At 34.4% G+C, this 15,099-nt stretch overlaps 1 protein-coding gene across 1 annotated transcript in view; it reads left to right on the forward strand.

Moving 5' to 3' along the window:
- Nucleotides 1-15,099, forward strand: part of LOC128996752 (NADPH oxidase 5) — a 172,119-nt gene that overhangs the window by 138,589 nt on the left and 18,431 nt on the right. Inside the window, exon 5 of the mRNA XM_054422204.1 lies at nt 12,896-12,993. Coding sequence (XP_054278179.1) covers nt 12,896-12,993 — 98 coding nt within the window. The remainder of the gene's footprint in view (nt 1-12,895; nt 12,994-15,099) is intronic.

A 15,099-nucleotide genomic window follows, 5' to 3' on the forward strand; every position in this document is an offset into this window, starting at 1 on the left:
GTTTATTTTAAAACTGCTAAAATAGGTAACCTAATATTTTTCAATTAATCAATTAAACCTAGTATCATAGTATTTGTGAAGAGACATAAGGAAAAGTTTAGTCTATGACGTTAATTGATATAGATTTTATCTCTATAGTCATCTGAATTATTCTGTTAGACTTTTGACCAATATTTAGAATCTTGTTTGTAATTTAATTGCACTGGCTTTATTTTTATTTTTAGTAAACCTATTGTGGTAAATCCATGTTAAAGTCAACATTATTATACCAATTTGTTTTCAGCTGATCTATCAAGAATATTGTGGGAACGTTTACGCTAAAACAAGGGTATGATAATTGTACTTCCCGTATACAAAATGAACCATACCAATATCCCTCTAGACAAAACAATGGAAATAGTCGTTACCGGCGATTGTTAAAAATTGACAAGATAGTTCAAACGTCGGTCGCTAGGGGCGTTGTGGTCAGCCAGTAAATTACACAGAGTATAAGAGATAAGGATGCAAGATATATGTAACGAGCCCACTACGGCGGGATCTAGATCTCAATATAGTGGGGGACATAAATTTTACTCTATGATCTCGCTGCTAGTTCTTGCAAGACGCTGGGACGGGCTCTCGCTCACTCGTAATTGAAATGGTAAAATGTCGTACAAGCAACAGCGGGTGGTCTTGAATGCCGGAATATATTACAATGTCATTGCAGTGTTACCGATGTGGCGACACTAAAGTTCGTCATCGTTGTCGAAGGGTTTCTGTCCAGAGGAAATGGCCAATAGTTTCTATTTGTATACTTTGTACAAACTATTTTTTATTTTAAAGAGTTTAGTGATATATCATATAGCATCCTTGTGGTACGTAACAATCAACAATGAAGTTGCGAGCCATCTCAGTACATGAATTAACTATATTGATACATTCAAGTTGCGTCTCTCAGACGTGAAACCCACGATTTCGATGTAATTGAGCTTAAAAATGTTTGTATTATAAGTTCAGTAACACCAAGTATTTTATCACCTACCAAACTAGGCTTTTTGAGGAGGAAGGTATTTAACCTGTACACAACTCGTTCAAATAAGATTAGATTCAATTTTTAAGACGCCAATCCACTAGAATGCAATTCATGATCCAGGCCGATACAATAATGATGTAACTATGGAAGACTAAAACTTGAAATACCTAACCAACCTAATGATTCCTCAAACTCAAAATATTTCTAAAACCTTCTTATTGAACGCATACTGGTGTACTCTTAGAAACCCATGTTTTAGAGTTATCTAAAGAATCAACATTTTGCTACTCGTATATCACCAACACTAGTATAGAGGTCTCTGAAGAGCCTGTCTCGTTATCACTAGAATAATGCACAAACTATTTTGGAATTCCTAGAGAACCCGTAACTCTTTCCCTTATCACCAGCTTATTGCGCAAACTAATTTTACTGCACTCTATGTGCTTAACCTGCACAGTCATGTATCAGCAACGTAGTCAAAGAACGCGTTAAATTTTAGGTACTCATTGTTGGGAGCTTCCACATGAATCTAGTGCTACCCATAATGCACTTATTCTGACTTCACAAATGCCAAAGCTGCACACATGCTCATGAGCTTCAACTCTTCATTCTTCCTGTACTCCATCAAACCATAATGTTGATTTTTTCTCTACAGTATAAAAATGTATTCATATAGAAGAATTTATTCAAGGAGCACTCACTGACTTCGATCAAATTAAAAACTTAATGTAGATTCAATTTTTCGTTGTCTCGTACTGGTACACTACAGCTGAACTTTACCTTAATAAGCTGAAACAGGCGTATATTATGTCTTGTATATTATGTTTTGTAGTTAGGGAGTGGCAAAGTTACAGTGAAGATTTTGTTTTGTCCCAGGTCTAAGTGAACTTTGTACACTTTTGTACTCACTGCTTACTACAACACTGAAATGTGCCACCGAAAAAATATCGTGCGCCAGGCTCACTTAAACTTCTGGGGTTCTTGAGTTTTAGGGCAGAGTATGGATCTCGAACTGAAAAATACCCTTGCACCCTTTTCCCACTCGTAGATACATATGACCGCAATATCCTAGTCTTGAAGTAGTTATAGAGACCTTACAACTCTTGTCAGGTGAAATTAATCTCTCACTTTAACGATGTGTTCGCTATGCTCTATGTACACAATTGCCCGGACACCATTGACCTTAAGTGCTTCGAAGTTCTCTTAGAACCTGAATGTTCATCACTACAAAACGATTCGCCTGTAACTGACCACTTACCACTGACATATTGCCTATGCACAATGGAACTACAATCCCAAGACAAGCTGTGTCTACTCCAGTTATTAAAATAGACGAAGTGGGTTGTGTCGGGCCTTCATCGGTCGGTCGTCTGCCCCATAATCACCACAGCCTCGCCTAGCCCATTGTGTGTTAATCTACAATGGCAAGCCAGCGATTTAAATGATACCTCTCGTCATTTCGGCCCATTGTTACACTTTTGAGAATGTTACAAAAACATCCATTTGACGTGTTAGGGTGGGGAGTAGTTAGCAACAACCAAGCTATATACAGCATAGACAAATAGAGTTAAATATATGCCGACAGCAGTGCTGCAGTTAAGTTCTGACGTCCACCACTGGGAGCACCGTAAGGCAAGGTTAAGTTTAAGGTGACTACAAGGCGCTCCCAGCGGTGGACGCCAAAACGTATACTAACCTCAGCCCTGCTGTCATTTTTCGTACACAAACGTCATAGCCTTGCAAGCTTATTTAAACAATGTATATTAGCATAGGCCAATATAAGGGAATCCGTTTAATCTTGCCAAACTGAAAATGCAACCACAAAACTCTATTGCTCTAGTTAAACTAGTAGTACCTTTGACTATCAATACAACATAGTCAATAGTAGTAACTAATTATGTTGTATACATGAAAAAAGACGAAATGTTATAACCTCAATAGTAACTTAATAAAATATCAGTAGAACGTCAACGTTAGAGGCTAAAAATTAAAAAAGGTTCTAAAAAAAAATAAAATATCAACTGGCTATTTCAGTATCCGAAATAAACGCTGTTATACACGCATGCTATGCTAGCTAGTGTCGTGGATATGACTTATTTTGAATTCAAGGACCTCAAAATGAGTTAACAAAACTCTCCCCTATTTTGGTAGCTAATAAATGGAAAATTGTAGACTTAATTTCGTATAACTTTCAAAATATAATAAGTTTTGTATTATACTATCACAAAACCGTGTGCCTATATTATCGCCGAGTGAAAAACGTTTTATTTGTTTTGAGCTTGAAGGTATGTCGACAATTTTAATTCACATGTAAACTTATAAAAATGGATTTTATCCTTTCAGTATTAATTTGTAAGACTTCCAATTGTAAATTTCCTCTTTACATCAGAGGAAGTACCATTACTCCGTGTTGCTGTCGGTATTAAAATGTTATTTAAATAAACCTGTTTTAGTCTGACAATATAAGTACTTTTTACAGTTTTATCGTTAAATATATGGACAATTAATTAGTTCACTTCCATGTTACGACATAGTTTTCTAATTTTAAATGCAAATCGAAAACGTAAAAAGTGCCCACTTGATTTATTCCACGTCGTAAAAGAGTTGGAGCTTAAAGCATATTATGACACTGCCGTTTGCACCGCTATATCTGGCGTCATTTCGCTAAAGCCTCATTTTACACTCCTGCAAAGAAAGTATTCCAAAATCTGGCTCTTGGCTGAGACCCAGGGTCGTAAAAATACCTCAGAAAACACCTCAATGCGTCGATTCTGCTGATGGAATTTCTTATCGTTTGAAACCTGTTTAAAGTACGTTCTAAGCGTAACATGTTTTTGGTAAATATAGTAAAAATTGTACCTCATTACGTCATTGTCCACAACTCCATCAAAACTGTTCAAAGTACACACAAATCCCAACACTCTCCACCACATAACACATGTACATTATTAGTTATCAAAGAACACTTACATTTCAACACCTGCTGTAGAGATAGCAACAATCACAGACGTTTACATGTTGTACGTTTATACTTTATGCTAATTACGTTATGTGGGTGTGAATGAGATAAATTCAGGGGGAAGGGGGGTCATATAATTGCCAACCTAACGACTTGCGTTCTCCACATATTACCGGGACACGGCGTCTCCGACTAGCGGTGTCTTTCAACGAGATACCACTGCCGTAAAACTACATGAAGAGGGGAATCGCCGTATGTATGTGAAGGTAGAGGCAAAATACTAGTTATTATTTTGAAGGGGGTAAACCTGTTTTAGGACGACACTCGTGTGTATGATACGATTTTACATTGTAGGTTTCATCTAAGGGAGTATGTTTAATCTATGGTTTCATGAACTGGTTTCTCAGAACAACAATCGTACTTCCTCTGATGTAAAGAGGAAATTTACAATTGGAAGTCTTACAAATTAACACTGAAAGGATAAAATCCATTTGTATAAGTTTATAAATTATTTTACATCAGATATTACAAATAAGAGCAAAGCACGCGTTGTCGAATTTACTCTAAAACTGAAATTCATCAAGTCGGCATCACCATGCTCTACAAGACCATGCATGAAACACATCAGGCTGGTGGCTTTAGATTTTACCAGTGGCACTGATCTACAGGAGGGAGGGTTGCGAAAATCATCGGACTACACGGGTTTAATTTTATTCATACATTAATTAATTTATTTTTGACGATTGCAATCCATTATATTGCCATATTACAAGCAATAAAGAGTTTTCATTTGATTTGATTTATATTAAGATACCCCTTTAAAAAGGTGCTTTATATCACCACCCTAATCATCGTTTTGTAAAGTTCTACAAAAGGACTAGTCTACTCGCAGCATCCCAACGGGAATGTGTATACCTACAAATAACACCATCAACACCACATCCATATTTTACAATTCAAGTGCAACCTTGTCCCAAATGTAAATCTATCGGACATCGTAAATCGTCATGGTGATTTGTATAATCGAAATCTATCGTGCGATATATCGATTTGGACTCTTGATAGTGTAAAGAATAAATCAGTAGCCACTCTTACTACAGAGTGGGATGGAACATTGCTGGCGAGGTACACTTTGTAAACCTTCTTTCGGCCTTATTTTATAGACGAATAAATTTCCTCGTCAAGTTATGTAGTCGTTTGTGGAACGATTTGTCCGACTTTGCCCGGCTCGGCAGCTTGATGAGTGGGTTTTATGTCAAATCCACAGGGAGATGGAGTTTTATCCAGTAAGGATGCAGTTCTTGTTTCGGTAGTTTCTGAGTGATTTATGGTTTGTATATTGTTTATGATGTTGCGGTTTCTGTATGAAATTTACAAAGTGTACAACTATTTTGCATATTTATTTTTTGAAACATTTTCTCCTCAGGACGAATGTTGGTGACGTTCTACAGCTTGATTTAAAAGGGACTAGAATTGCATCAAAATATTAGATTAAAACTTTGAAACAGTCTTCGGTAAAATAATGTTTGTTTTTGACAGTGTTTTATTTAGGATTTGAGCATGAATGGGTATTTATTAGAACGTTTCCTTCTTGAGTGGTACCAGGGTATTTTAAATAAGTACCCAAGTGATATAGTGAAACTATAGTTAAAGTTAAAATACGATTTTAAAAGTCTTATAACCATCCGCACCGCAACGACCTTTTTATCAGAACTAGAGGTCGTCCAGTGGCCGAAACTCGAGCAGAAATATGTATTGTACAGACATTTCTATTTTCACCCCACGATGTAAAAAAGAAAACATGTGATTGGAATTTCTTCAATTTGTTTTTATTTTCTGTTTACATTTCGTTGTTATTTCGTCACCATCATGGCAACCCATAAGGTTCACGTAAATTTTTTGAATTTTCAAATTCATTTTGTGTGCTTGTTTTTTAGCCTATTTCAATTTATAAAGGGATCCTGCACATCTACAGGAAAATATCTTTCTAACGGTATGCGTTGATTTTCCCTGCGATGAACCCGAGCTGAGGAAAAAGGTTTTAAAGAAACATGCTTGCCTATTAATATATAGATCCTAAATTTCTTATATCGAGGACCGGAATAGTTTACAAATAAAACTGTTTCTCATGTTCATTGTTACGTGTCTTTTGTTTTATCTTAGAAAAATTTCCGGTTTTCCCAGCCATCAATAAAACAACTGTTTATTTCAAACTGTTTGATTCGCATAGACGAAATAAACAAGATACATTTCTACCATCTATCTATACTATTATATAAAAATCTAATGGTGTCTGTATGTGTATTACTAATAGGTGAAAAAACTACTGAACCAACTGGGCTTAAATTTTACAAAAATATAGCTACCATACCAAGGACCATTATAGGACTATTCACATTTCGATACTTACCGTAGGCTTTGCCCCTTTGGCTTTAAAAGTTCTGAGGTGAACATTTTAAAAGTAAATATTGATTGGTCTCCATGGCTGTGATGAGAAAACTAACAGTGTTTGTTTACATTTGCTTTGACATTTAAATATAAACAAGAAGAACTGCTAAACTGTATATTTCACAATTTCAGACAGCTGATACAAAGAAATTAAATATAATATTTTCCATAAATATGAAGTAGGTTTATTTTAATCTAACCTTTTATGATGGATTATTTATTCTAAAACTATGTCAATGATTATATAAAAAAAAGATTTTATAACCGTTGCTGTATCAACTCCGGCTCTGCTTTGGATATTTTAAAGCGTCTTAAGTTAATAATCTTAAGTGAAAATAATGTTATTGATATGTTTTCATGGAAACAGTATGAAAATTACAATGTATAGATGTTTTGTATGAATTTGGAGGCTACTTTAAATAAATTCTAACTGCTTCACATGTTAGATTAACTTAACATAACTTGCACATCACATTGTGTTTTATATGTATATTTAGGTAAATTAAGTTATTGTGTTTTGCTAAACCTATGCTTAAATTAAACTAAAGAATATCATCAATAACTATTGTCGTTGATTTTTGTTTTCTAAAATATGTTGAATATGTGTAACTATATTTAATTATCAAATGGTAATACAAAATACTCTTATTTTATCTTAACATAGCTTTCAGTTCACATTTACTTTATTTGATACATTTATTATTTGTGTTTTGTTTTGCCACACCACTGATTAAATTAAACCAAGGACAATATCATAAAACTAAGCAGTACACAGTGCTCTTTTGTTTCTAAAATCAATGAAATATCTGTTACTATGTTTTCTTAATGGTAAGTGTGAAAATGTAAAGGCAAGGGACGATGGAACTGATTAAAAGAACTGGTTTGTTGTTTGTTGATATTTTTGAGTGTTACTGTTTGACCAATGTATGTACAAACACTGTCGATTTATCGCAGCTCCCCAACCGTGCACACTGCGACAAACACGTCGCGACACGGCGACACGTCAACTCAACACGCGACACAACACGGGACGCTCCGCTCGCCAAACACCGGTGTCAAATGTAAACACTGAACACACCGTTCTGTACATTAGTTTATTTGCCTTGTGTTGTGCCGACTGTTGGGTGTTCGCAATAGGTTAACACGAGGTATATCAGTTCAATCCTTAAGGATGTCTTCTGTTTCTGCCTCTGCCGAACTATAGATTACGTATATAATCCTCTCCAGACTTTTGTATGGTTGGTTCAGTGTGATGTAGAGAGAATTTTGTTTACTATTGTTTGTTGTTTTTAACTACTGAGATAAACCAGTGTAATTGTAAATAAATAACTTGTCTTCTTGTAACAAACAGAAATGCACAAATCGTAATCAATCCTATAAAGAGGAACATATCGAAACCAGTGTAATTGTAAATGAATAACTTGTCTTCTTGTAACAAACAGTAATGCACAAATCGTAATCAATCCTATAAAGAGGAACATATCGACAACAGTGTAATTGTAAATGAATAACTTGTCTTCTTGTAACAAACAGTAATGCACAAATCGTAATCAATCCTATAAAGAGGAACATATCGACAACAGTGTAATTGTAAATGAATAACTTGTCTTCTTGTAACAAACAGTAATGCACAAATCGTAATCAATCCTATAAAGAGGAACATATCGAAACCAGTGTAATTGTAAATGAATAACTTGTCTTCTTGTAACAAACAGTAATGCACAAATCGTAATCAATCCTATAAAGAGGAACATATCGAAACCAGTGTAATTGTAAATGAATAACTTGTCTTCTTGTAACAAACAGTAATGTACAAATCGTAATCAATCCTATAAAGAGGAACATATCGAAACCAGTGTAATTGTAAATAAATAACTTGTCTTCTTGTAACAAACAGTAATGCACAAATCGTAATCAATCCTACAAAGAGGGACATATCGAAACCAGTGTAATTGTAAATGAATAACTTGTCTTCTTGTAACAAACAGTAATGCACAAATCGTAATCAATCCTATAAAGAGGAACATATCGAAACCAGTGTAATTGTAAATGAATAACTTGTCTTCTTGTAACAAACAGTAATGTACAAATCGTAATCGATCCTATAAAGAGGAACATATCGAAACCAGTGTAATTGTAAATGAATAACTTGTCTTCTTGTAACAAACAGTAATGCACAAATCGTAATCGACCCTATAAAGAGAAACATATCGACAACAGCGTACTTAAACTAGTTTCAAATTGTACAATAGGGTAAGAAGTCTACTTGCACTGTTTGAAATCAATGTCATACTCTCGAAGCACACGTGGTACGTTTGAGAATTTGTAATGAATGATAAGCTGAATATCTTTAAGTGAAGTAGAGTGTAAGTACAGACGGAGATTTTTCCATTGGCTGTAAATAATGCAAGTAGATATCTCATCCCACCTTATCATTTGAAGCCTGTTTTGTCATGCCCCTTTTTAGTGATGTTTCCCCCTGATGTAGATTAGTTTCTTTTAAAGTTTACATAAACATATTCGCTCCTTAGATTCGTCTACCGATAATCTTTCGTGAACAATTATATCTTTTCCCCTTACGGACCACATGCGTATTTCAAGATTCTCGTATTGTTGTGAGGAATATTAAAATTTTAAATATTTGGTAACTCCGAGCCAAGACTGGGTCAACTTCAATTTTTCTCATATTACAGTTGATTCTTCTGATGGTTATTAGTAACTTTAGTAAAAAGGAAAATTCTTTGCCGGAAAGCAAGTATACGAGGAATAGGTTAGTTTAGTCAGTCATTTTATGTTTCCGGCCAAAATGTTGTGTTTTAAATACTGCTATATGTGTACTAACCTAATTAAACTAACCGTAATAGTCGTTTATGTCAGAATCTGTGTACCTAACCTAACCTAACCTCCATATACTTGCTTCCGGCAAAATATGTAAACATTTTTATTTTAACAGGCTTATGAGAATAAGGAGGTAAAACGGTTCAAGTCAACAGAGATAGATGCGAGAAACCAGTAATTTCTTGAGAGCAAGGTGTGCGATACGCATAATGAAATCGAACAGTTGCATTTACTGATACATGCCAAGAGCTCTTCTACTTAAATAGTTGAAGCTGAAGACCTTGCTTTGATGATGCAAGAGTAACTTCATTAACATCTTTAAGATCTTGAAATATGCAAGTGTCAATTGACATTGAACCAGTTGAAATTGAAAGGATGATACAAATAAATTTGTTTAAATATATACGGGCAGTAAATAGTGTTTATGTCTGAACAGGGCTCATCAGACTTTACATGGAAAGCTCTTACAATAGTATAGTTGGACAAATATTGATTTAAAAATCAATTAATAGTTAAAGTCTTATTCAAATCGTTTGTTTGTGATTTCCATTTTTTACTATCAATATTATCCATCAACCCAATGAATTTAATACAAACAAACATTAGTCCACATCAGCGCACTAAACCATTTCCACATGAAACTTGTTTCAAGATCAGTAACTATAAAATTCCAGTCAATGGTAAAAGCCCGTTTAAATAACCTATTCATAGCTTTTGACAAACATCGACTTAATAGTTAGTTAGTAAGTTATGTTAAACAACTTATTTAAATAATTATTTGTTTGGGTTCTGATTTAGATTATACAACGGAAATTATAATAGGTAAAATAGTGTACTTATATGATCAGTGGTTCCAAATGCATTCAGTACCTTCTATTTATTCGTTGATCAACGGGTTTCAACCGGAAGTATATATATATATATATTAGGCCGTACTTTTGTTATACATGCTCTGATTCTTGGTTTATATTTACGTTTCGCCAAGGCCCATTTACCCAATGTTAAACGTTAACAGTTTAACAAAAAGGTTTTTAATTGTATGATCATTTCAATTTGTTATTAGTTTAATTAAAAACCTTCCCATTGTTTATCGAAATAACCTTAGTAGGTTTTTTTGCATGATGAGGCTACACATGTTGCATAAGGTCCGATCTCAATGAGCTCCACTCAATTGCATAGATCAAAAGGATTATTCAATGTTAAATTAAATTAACAAAGTTCTTAAAGAATCGCGCATTAAATTATTATCAGTAGCCACCATTACATTTTTAACATTACCAAACACAAAAATTAGCAACTGCTATTTCGATGAGATTTTATTTAGCCCTCTGACGATATGATTATTTTCTATTATAACAGTTGTTACGTTTAGGCCTACTGTTTACTATGGTCAAACTCTTTTGAATGATTATGTTATAATTGTTCATAACAAATACACATATTTTTCTAGTGCTCATACTTCCCATACCACGGTAGCGAATTCTATACCTTTGACCTTTTAACCTTGCAGTAAGCCTTATCAGTTATTATCTACAACTGGGCAAGATGAACCAGTAGTGGGTAGGTTACTGGACATGTAAGAAGACAAATTCTTTGGTTAGGATGCCATCTGAAATACACTTGATGTGGTAAGTTTTTGGAGTTTGTGGATTTTTTTGTAAACCGTAATATTGTTGAAAACTTAACTGACTTAATGTTAACACTTAAATATCGAGGATTTTACTAGATTATTTTGATAATAAGGCCATTTGTATTGGTTTGGGTTTGGTTTATTCCTGTTGGGATTTGTGTGTCGAGGATTTTGCAGCCAACTTTGGGTTAGAGAGGTTCGCGAATTGCGATTGAAAAATATTACCACTTTTCGAAACGAATTCGTCATTTATTTTTTATATTACAACGTTATTTTAAAGTTGTTTCACCGTCCATTTTAAAACCATTGAAAACCAGACTAGCCTTGCAAGAAAATCAGAGCTCTGCCTCATTCGGTAACTACATGTTTGATTATTTTAATATTAAATATTTCAAATATTAAACGTAGTTATTAAATATTTTAATATTAAAAAGTCTTCAATAATGTAGTTGTTATGGAATGAAACAATTGATACTAAAATAGTTTGTGCTATTTGAACGAGGCTACTAATACTATTAATTCTTCAGAAATGCAAAAACATGGTATTGTAAGGTTATGGGAAACATATACGGATTGTAGACTGAAGTCTACAATCCGTATTACTTAGTTTAAATTTCAGTCAATATTATTTGTCCTAAAATGAATATTTTACTTAAACTTTTTAAATTTTTATGTCAATTAAAGTTTATTTTCAAACTACTATATATTGTCTAAGGCTCATAAAAGTCTGCAGTTATTTATAACGTAGCTAAAGTTACATCATATCATAAAGTAGCTTATTTATAACCAGTTATAGAAGAAACCCTAATTCCAATACAAATATTCCAACAGAAGTAGATTACTTTTTATAAATGCTGGCAGGAACTTTAACTCATAAAAGGCATATTTTCTTATACTGGTTTTATCTAATAATATTAAGACATTATACCTTGTGAAATGTGTACGTGTCTACTGTCTAGTGGTTAGAGAGCAGAGTTTCTGTTCTGAAATCCTGGGTTCAAACCCTATCAATCGCCAATTACTTTTAACTAGATGATAATTCCGCTAGGGGATTCGGTCTACTTTAACCTTGAGGTATATTTTGCTAGAAACAATAAAAGACAAATAACCTATATCAGACAAGGAAAACGTTACCTCCCTCAAAAAGGGTGCTTCTTTTGAAAGGTTTTATAGAACTTCCTCACTTTGTGCTAAAAGGAATATGATCACTATTATAATTTCCGTACAGAAAACCACTGGCGATAGACGATTATTTAATCACCAAAGCTCACCAAATCAGCACAAGGTGTTGGGTTCAATGCGTGTGTGGAGGATTGATTTCAGCGGTGAACCACAGCTGAGCCGCAGCTTGTCGATTTTCCGAACCACTTATCAATTTCAATCTTAAAACAAAGAGTTGGGATTTTGCGAAGCAATACCAATGATATACCATATAGATGAACTAAAATTGTATTAGTTCATATATGGCTATCCTGCAGTGTATGCCTAATGATGCCCAACGATCTCCTGTATTAAACACAGTACACGGTATGTATTGCTATCGGTTAATCAAATGAGTGAGTAATAGCAATAAGCATAGGTCAAAATTGTAGATATTACCTGCGTTTTCAAATATAGATGACTTGGCTGAATGGCAAGGGTTTAAACAATAATAACAATAATCGCAATAACTTTTTTTTAACCAAAATAATTTGTTTCTATCTTTACATTCTGGATTTATCTATTTCACCTAAAATGTAATAATAATGAATTATTATAAATTTTTCGTTGGCACATGCTGTATACAAAACCTAACGTTAAAACAACATTCTAAATTTGAGTATAGCTTTTGTTTAACATTATTTATGTTACCGTTTCTATTTTCACACTCTGTTATTTTCATCCGTTATAAAATTTTATACATGGTATATATAGATGAAGACCAGACCTGTCCCTGCATGACGGCTCTGATCAGCTGTTTGTATCCTGTACATTCCTGTACACCGTTATCAGATGTTTTCTGTTTCAGATTGTAGACAAGCTGTTTCGCCTGATAGATGTAGACTCCGATGGTATCGTCACACCACCACAAATCATGGAGTTTTTGGCAACCCTTACAAACACCAGGTAATAGATATTTGTAATAGTAGGCCTGCTTTTCAATTTAATTTTGTGATTTAAAACTTAGTTTTTCAATGCAGTTTGGGATCTGGAATCTCACTCCATCGTCAGGTAGAAAAGTACAAAAAAAACATAACAACACCACACAAACTGGTAGAACCTGGAAAATCTCAAAAGAAGCCAACACGGAACTGTAGCTTGTATTTTTTGTCAGAACACATGGACCCACTTTACACTTTTTCGCAACGGGGTGTGTCAAAAGTCAAGAAAAAGTTATTCATTTCATATGGAACTATTTAATAAATTTGTATAGTATCTATAGTATTTTAGTGTCACTGATTTCGGAACAGTTTCTATAAAATCGGGGTTGATTTCGAAAGCAATAAACGTAAAAAGACCAACACTCTAATTTATTACAGTTATTTTGAGTCAGCTGTTTAAAAGTACGAAACGGTTGCCGTTTAAGCAAATGTAAATAATGTATTCTTTTCGCTGCCTCTGAGACCAATACAAGCCAAGCCGCTGAACCTCATAAGTCCCCATGCAGATATCGATCTCATAGATGAATATGTTTTGAGTAAATCATTCGACTATGAGCAATATGTATCTTTGATTGAAAACGTATTTAAAGTCTATCTTTAATCAGTAACGTAAAGTAAACGTTCTATTCCCAAGCTGAAATTGTTACTAAATTTTAAATAAAATATGGCTAACTTAATAATTGGTCCTCTGACAAAAAGTGGTGCTGAGAAACACCGTATACATCAATCATACACCATAACAATTGACATCACACACTAAAGCGCAACGAGCCTAAAACACAACCTCTATGAAATGTATAGCGATTCCCTTCGTGAGGAGAAACGGAAAACGTTCCTGGCCGTAGAACAAGCACGAGCAAAAACCATTGACAAGATGTGACTAGCAGAGTAGCAGGCTAGTAGCACGCTAAGCTACTATCAAGCTGACAAGGGCACAGGTGTTAGTAGCATCCATACCCAAGTGATCCACCTTATCTTGTTATGCGGCAGGATGCAATTAATTAGGAATGTAAATTAGAACTGCCTTCCTCGGACGTCCGTCTGTTACCCGGTAGGGAAATGATCCTGGAGGCTAGACCTACTCGAATGGAAGGAATTGTACTATTATAGTTTCGGTTGGTAGATTATAATGTTTGTGTAGGTGAAAATTAGTGAAAGAGATAATAACTTTGTTACCGGCCGTACTTATTAGATCAGCTGTTCCTTTAGATAGGGATATTTACTAAAACCATAACGAAAAGCAGTTAGGCCAAGTTGATGGAGCCATTGGATGGAGACGGCTCTAGAACAACTAACTAAATGTTGAAGTATAAAACCCAACGCAATGAATTTTCAAAACAACATGCTGCAAGCCAAGTAAACGTGTCAACGTGTATTTTTCCTCGCCTCAAAAAAATCTAAAAATGAAAAAATCCTATTTTTGTACGTAATTGATTGTAGCACCTGCACACTTAATATTCAACTGTATATTCAACTGAAATATAAAAAAATGTCTATGAGGATTAATCAAGTCATTATATATCAGACCATAGGTCTACGTCTCCCACGATTTTTGAATTGATGCATTTCATTTCTTCATTCATTTTCATTTTCATTTTTTCGCATTGCATTTCATTTGTAATAGATACAATTTTATAAGGTCTCAACAAAAACGTAAAGCATTTGTCCACATATTACATGTCTTAATTGTCTATTCTTTAACTGCCAAACTAGTCCATGAGGATCTATTGCTCCTCTCCCCATGTCAGATTGATGTTGGGTCTGCAAGTGGCTCCCATTGCTTTACTGCGTGATATTAATCGCTACAAGATCGCTAGCGCCGTCGCTCATACATGGCTGATTGCCTCATTGAATCTACATACAATTACACCTCACAGCTGACGTCACAATATCACATTCTCAACCGAATAATGTCATGTTTTCGCTTTTTACGTCAAAATTGTGCAGTTCAATCAATCCAATCACGGTTTTGCGCACATTTCCACTGACGTCAAGTACACATTTTTATCTCAAGCAAACTACATTATGCATTCGCACATCACCACATACTATTTTGTGGTGTCAAAACGTA

This window comes from Macrosteles quadrilineatus, unplaced genomic scaffold (genome assembly GCF_028750875.1).
Source record: "Macrosteles quadrilineatus isolate MER2022 unplaced genomic scaffold, UCM_ALF_1.0 Scaffold_6__1_contigs__length_79288215, whole genome shotgun sequence".
NCBI lineage: Eukaryota > Metazoa > Arthropoda > Insecta > Hemiptera > Cicadellidae > Macrosteles > Macrosteles quadrilineatus.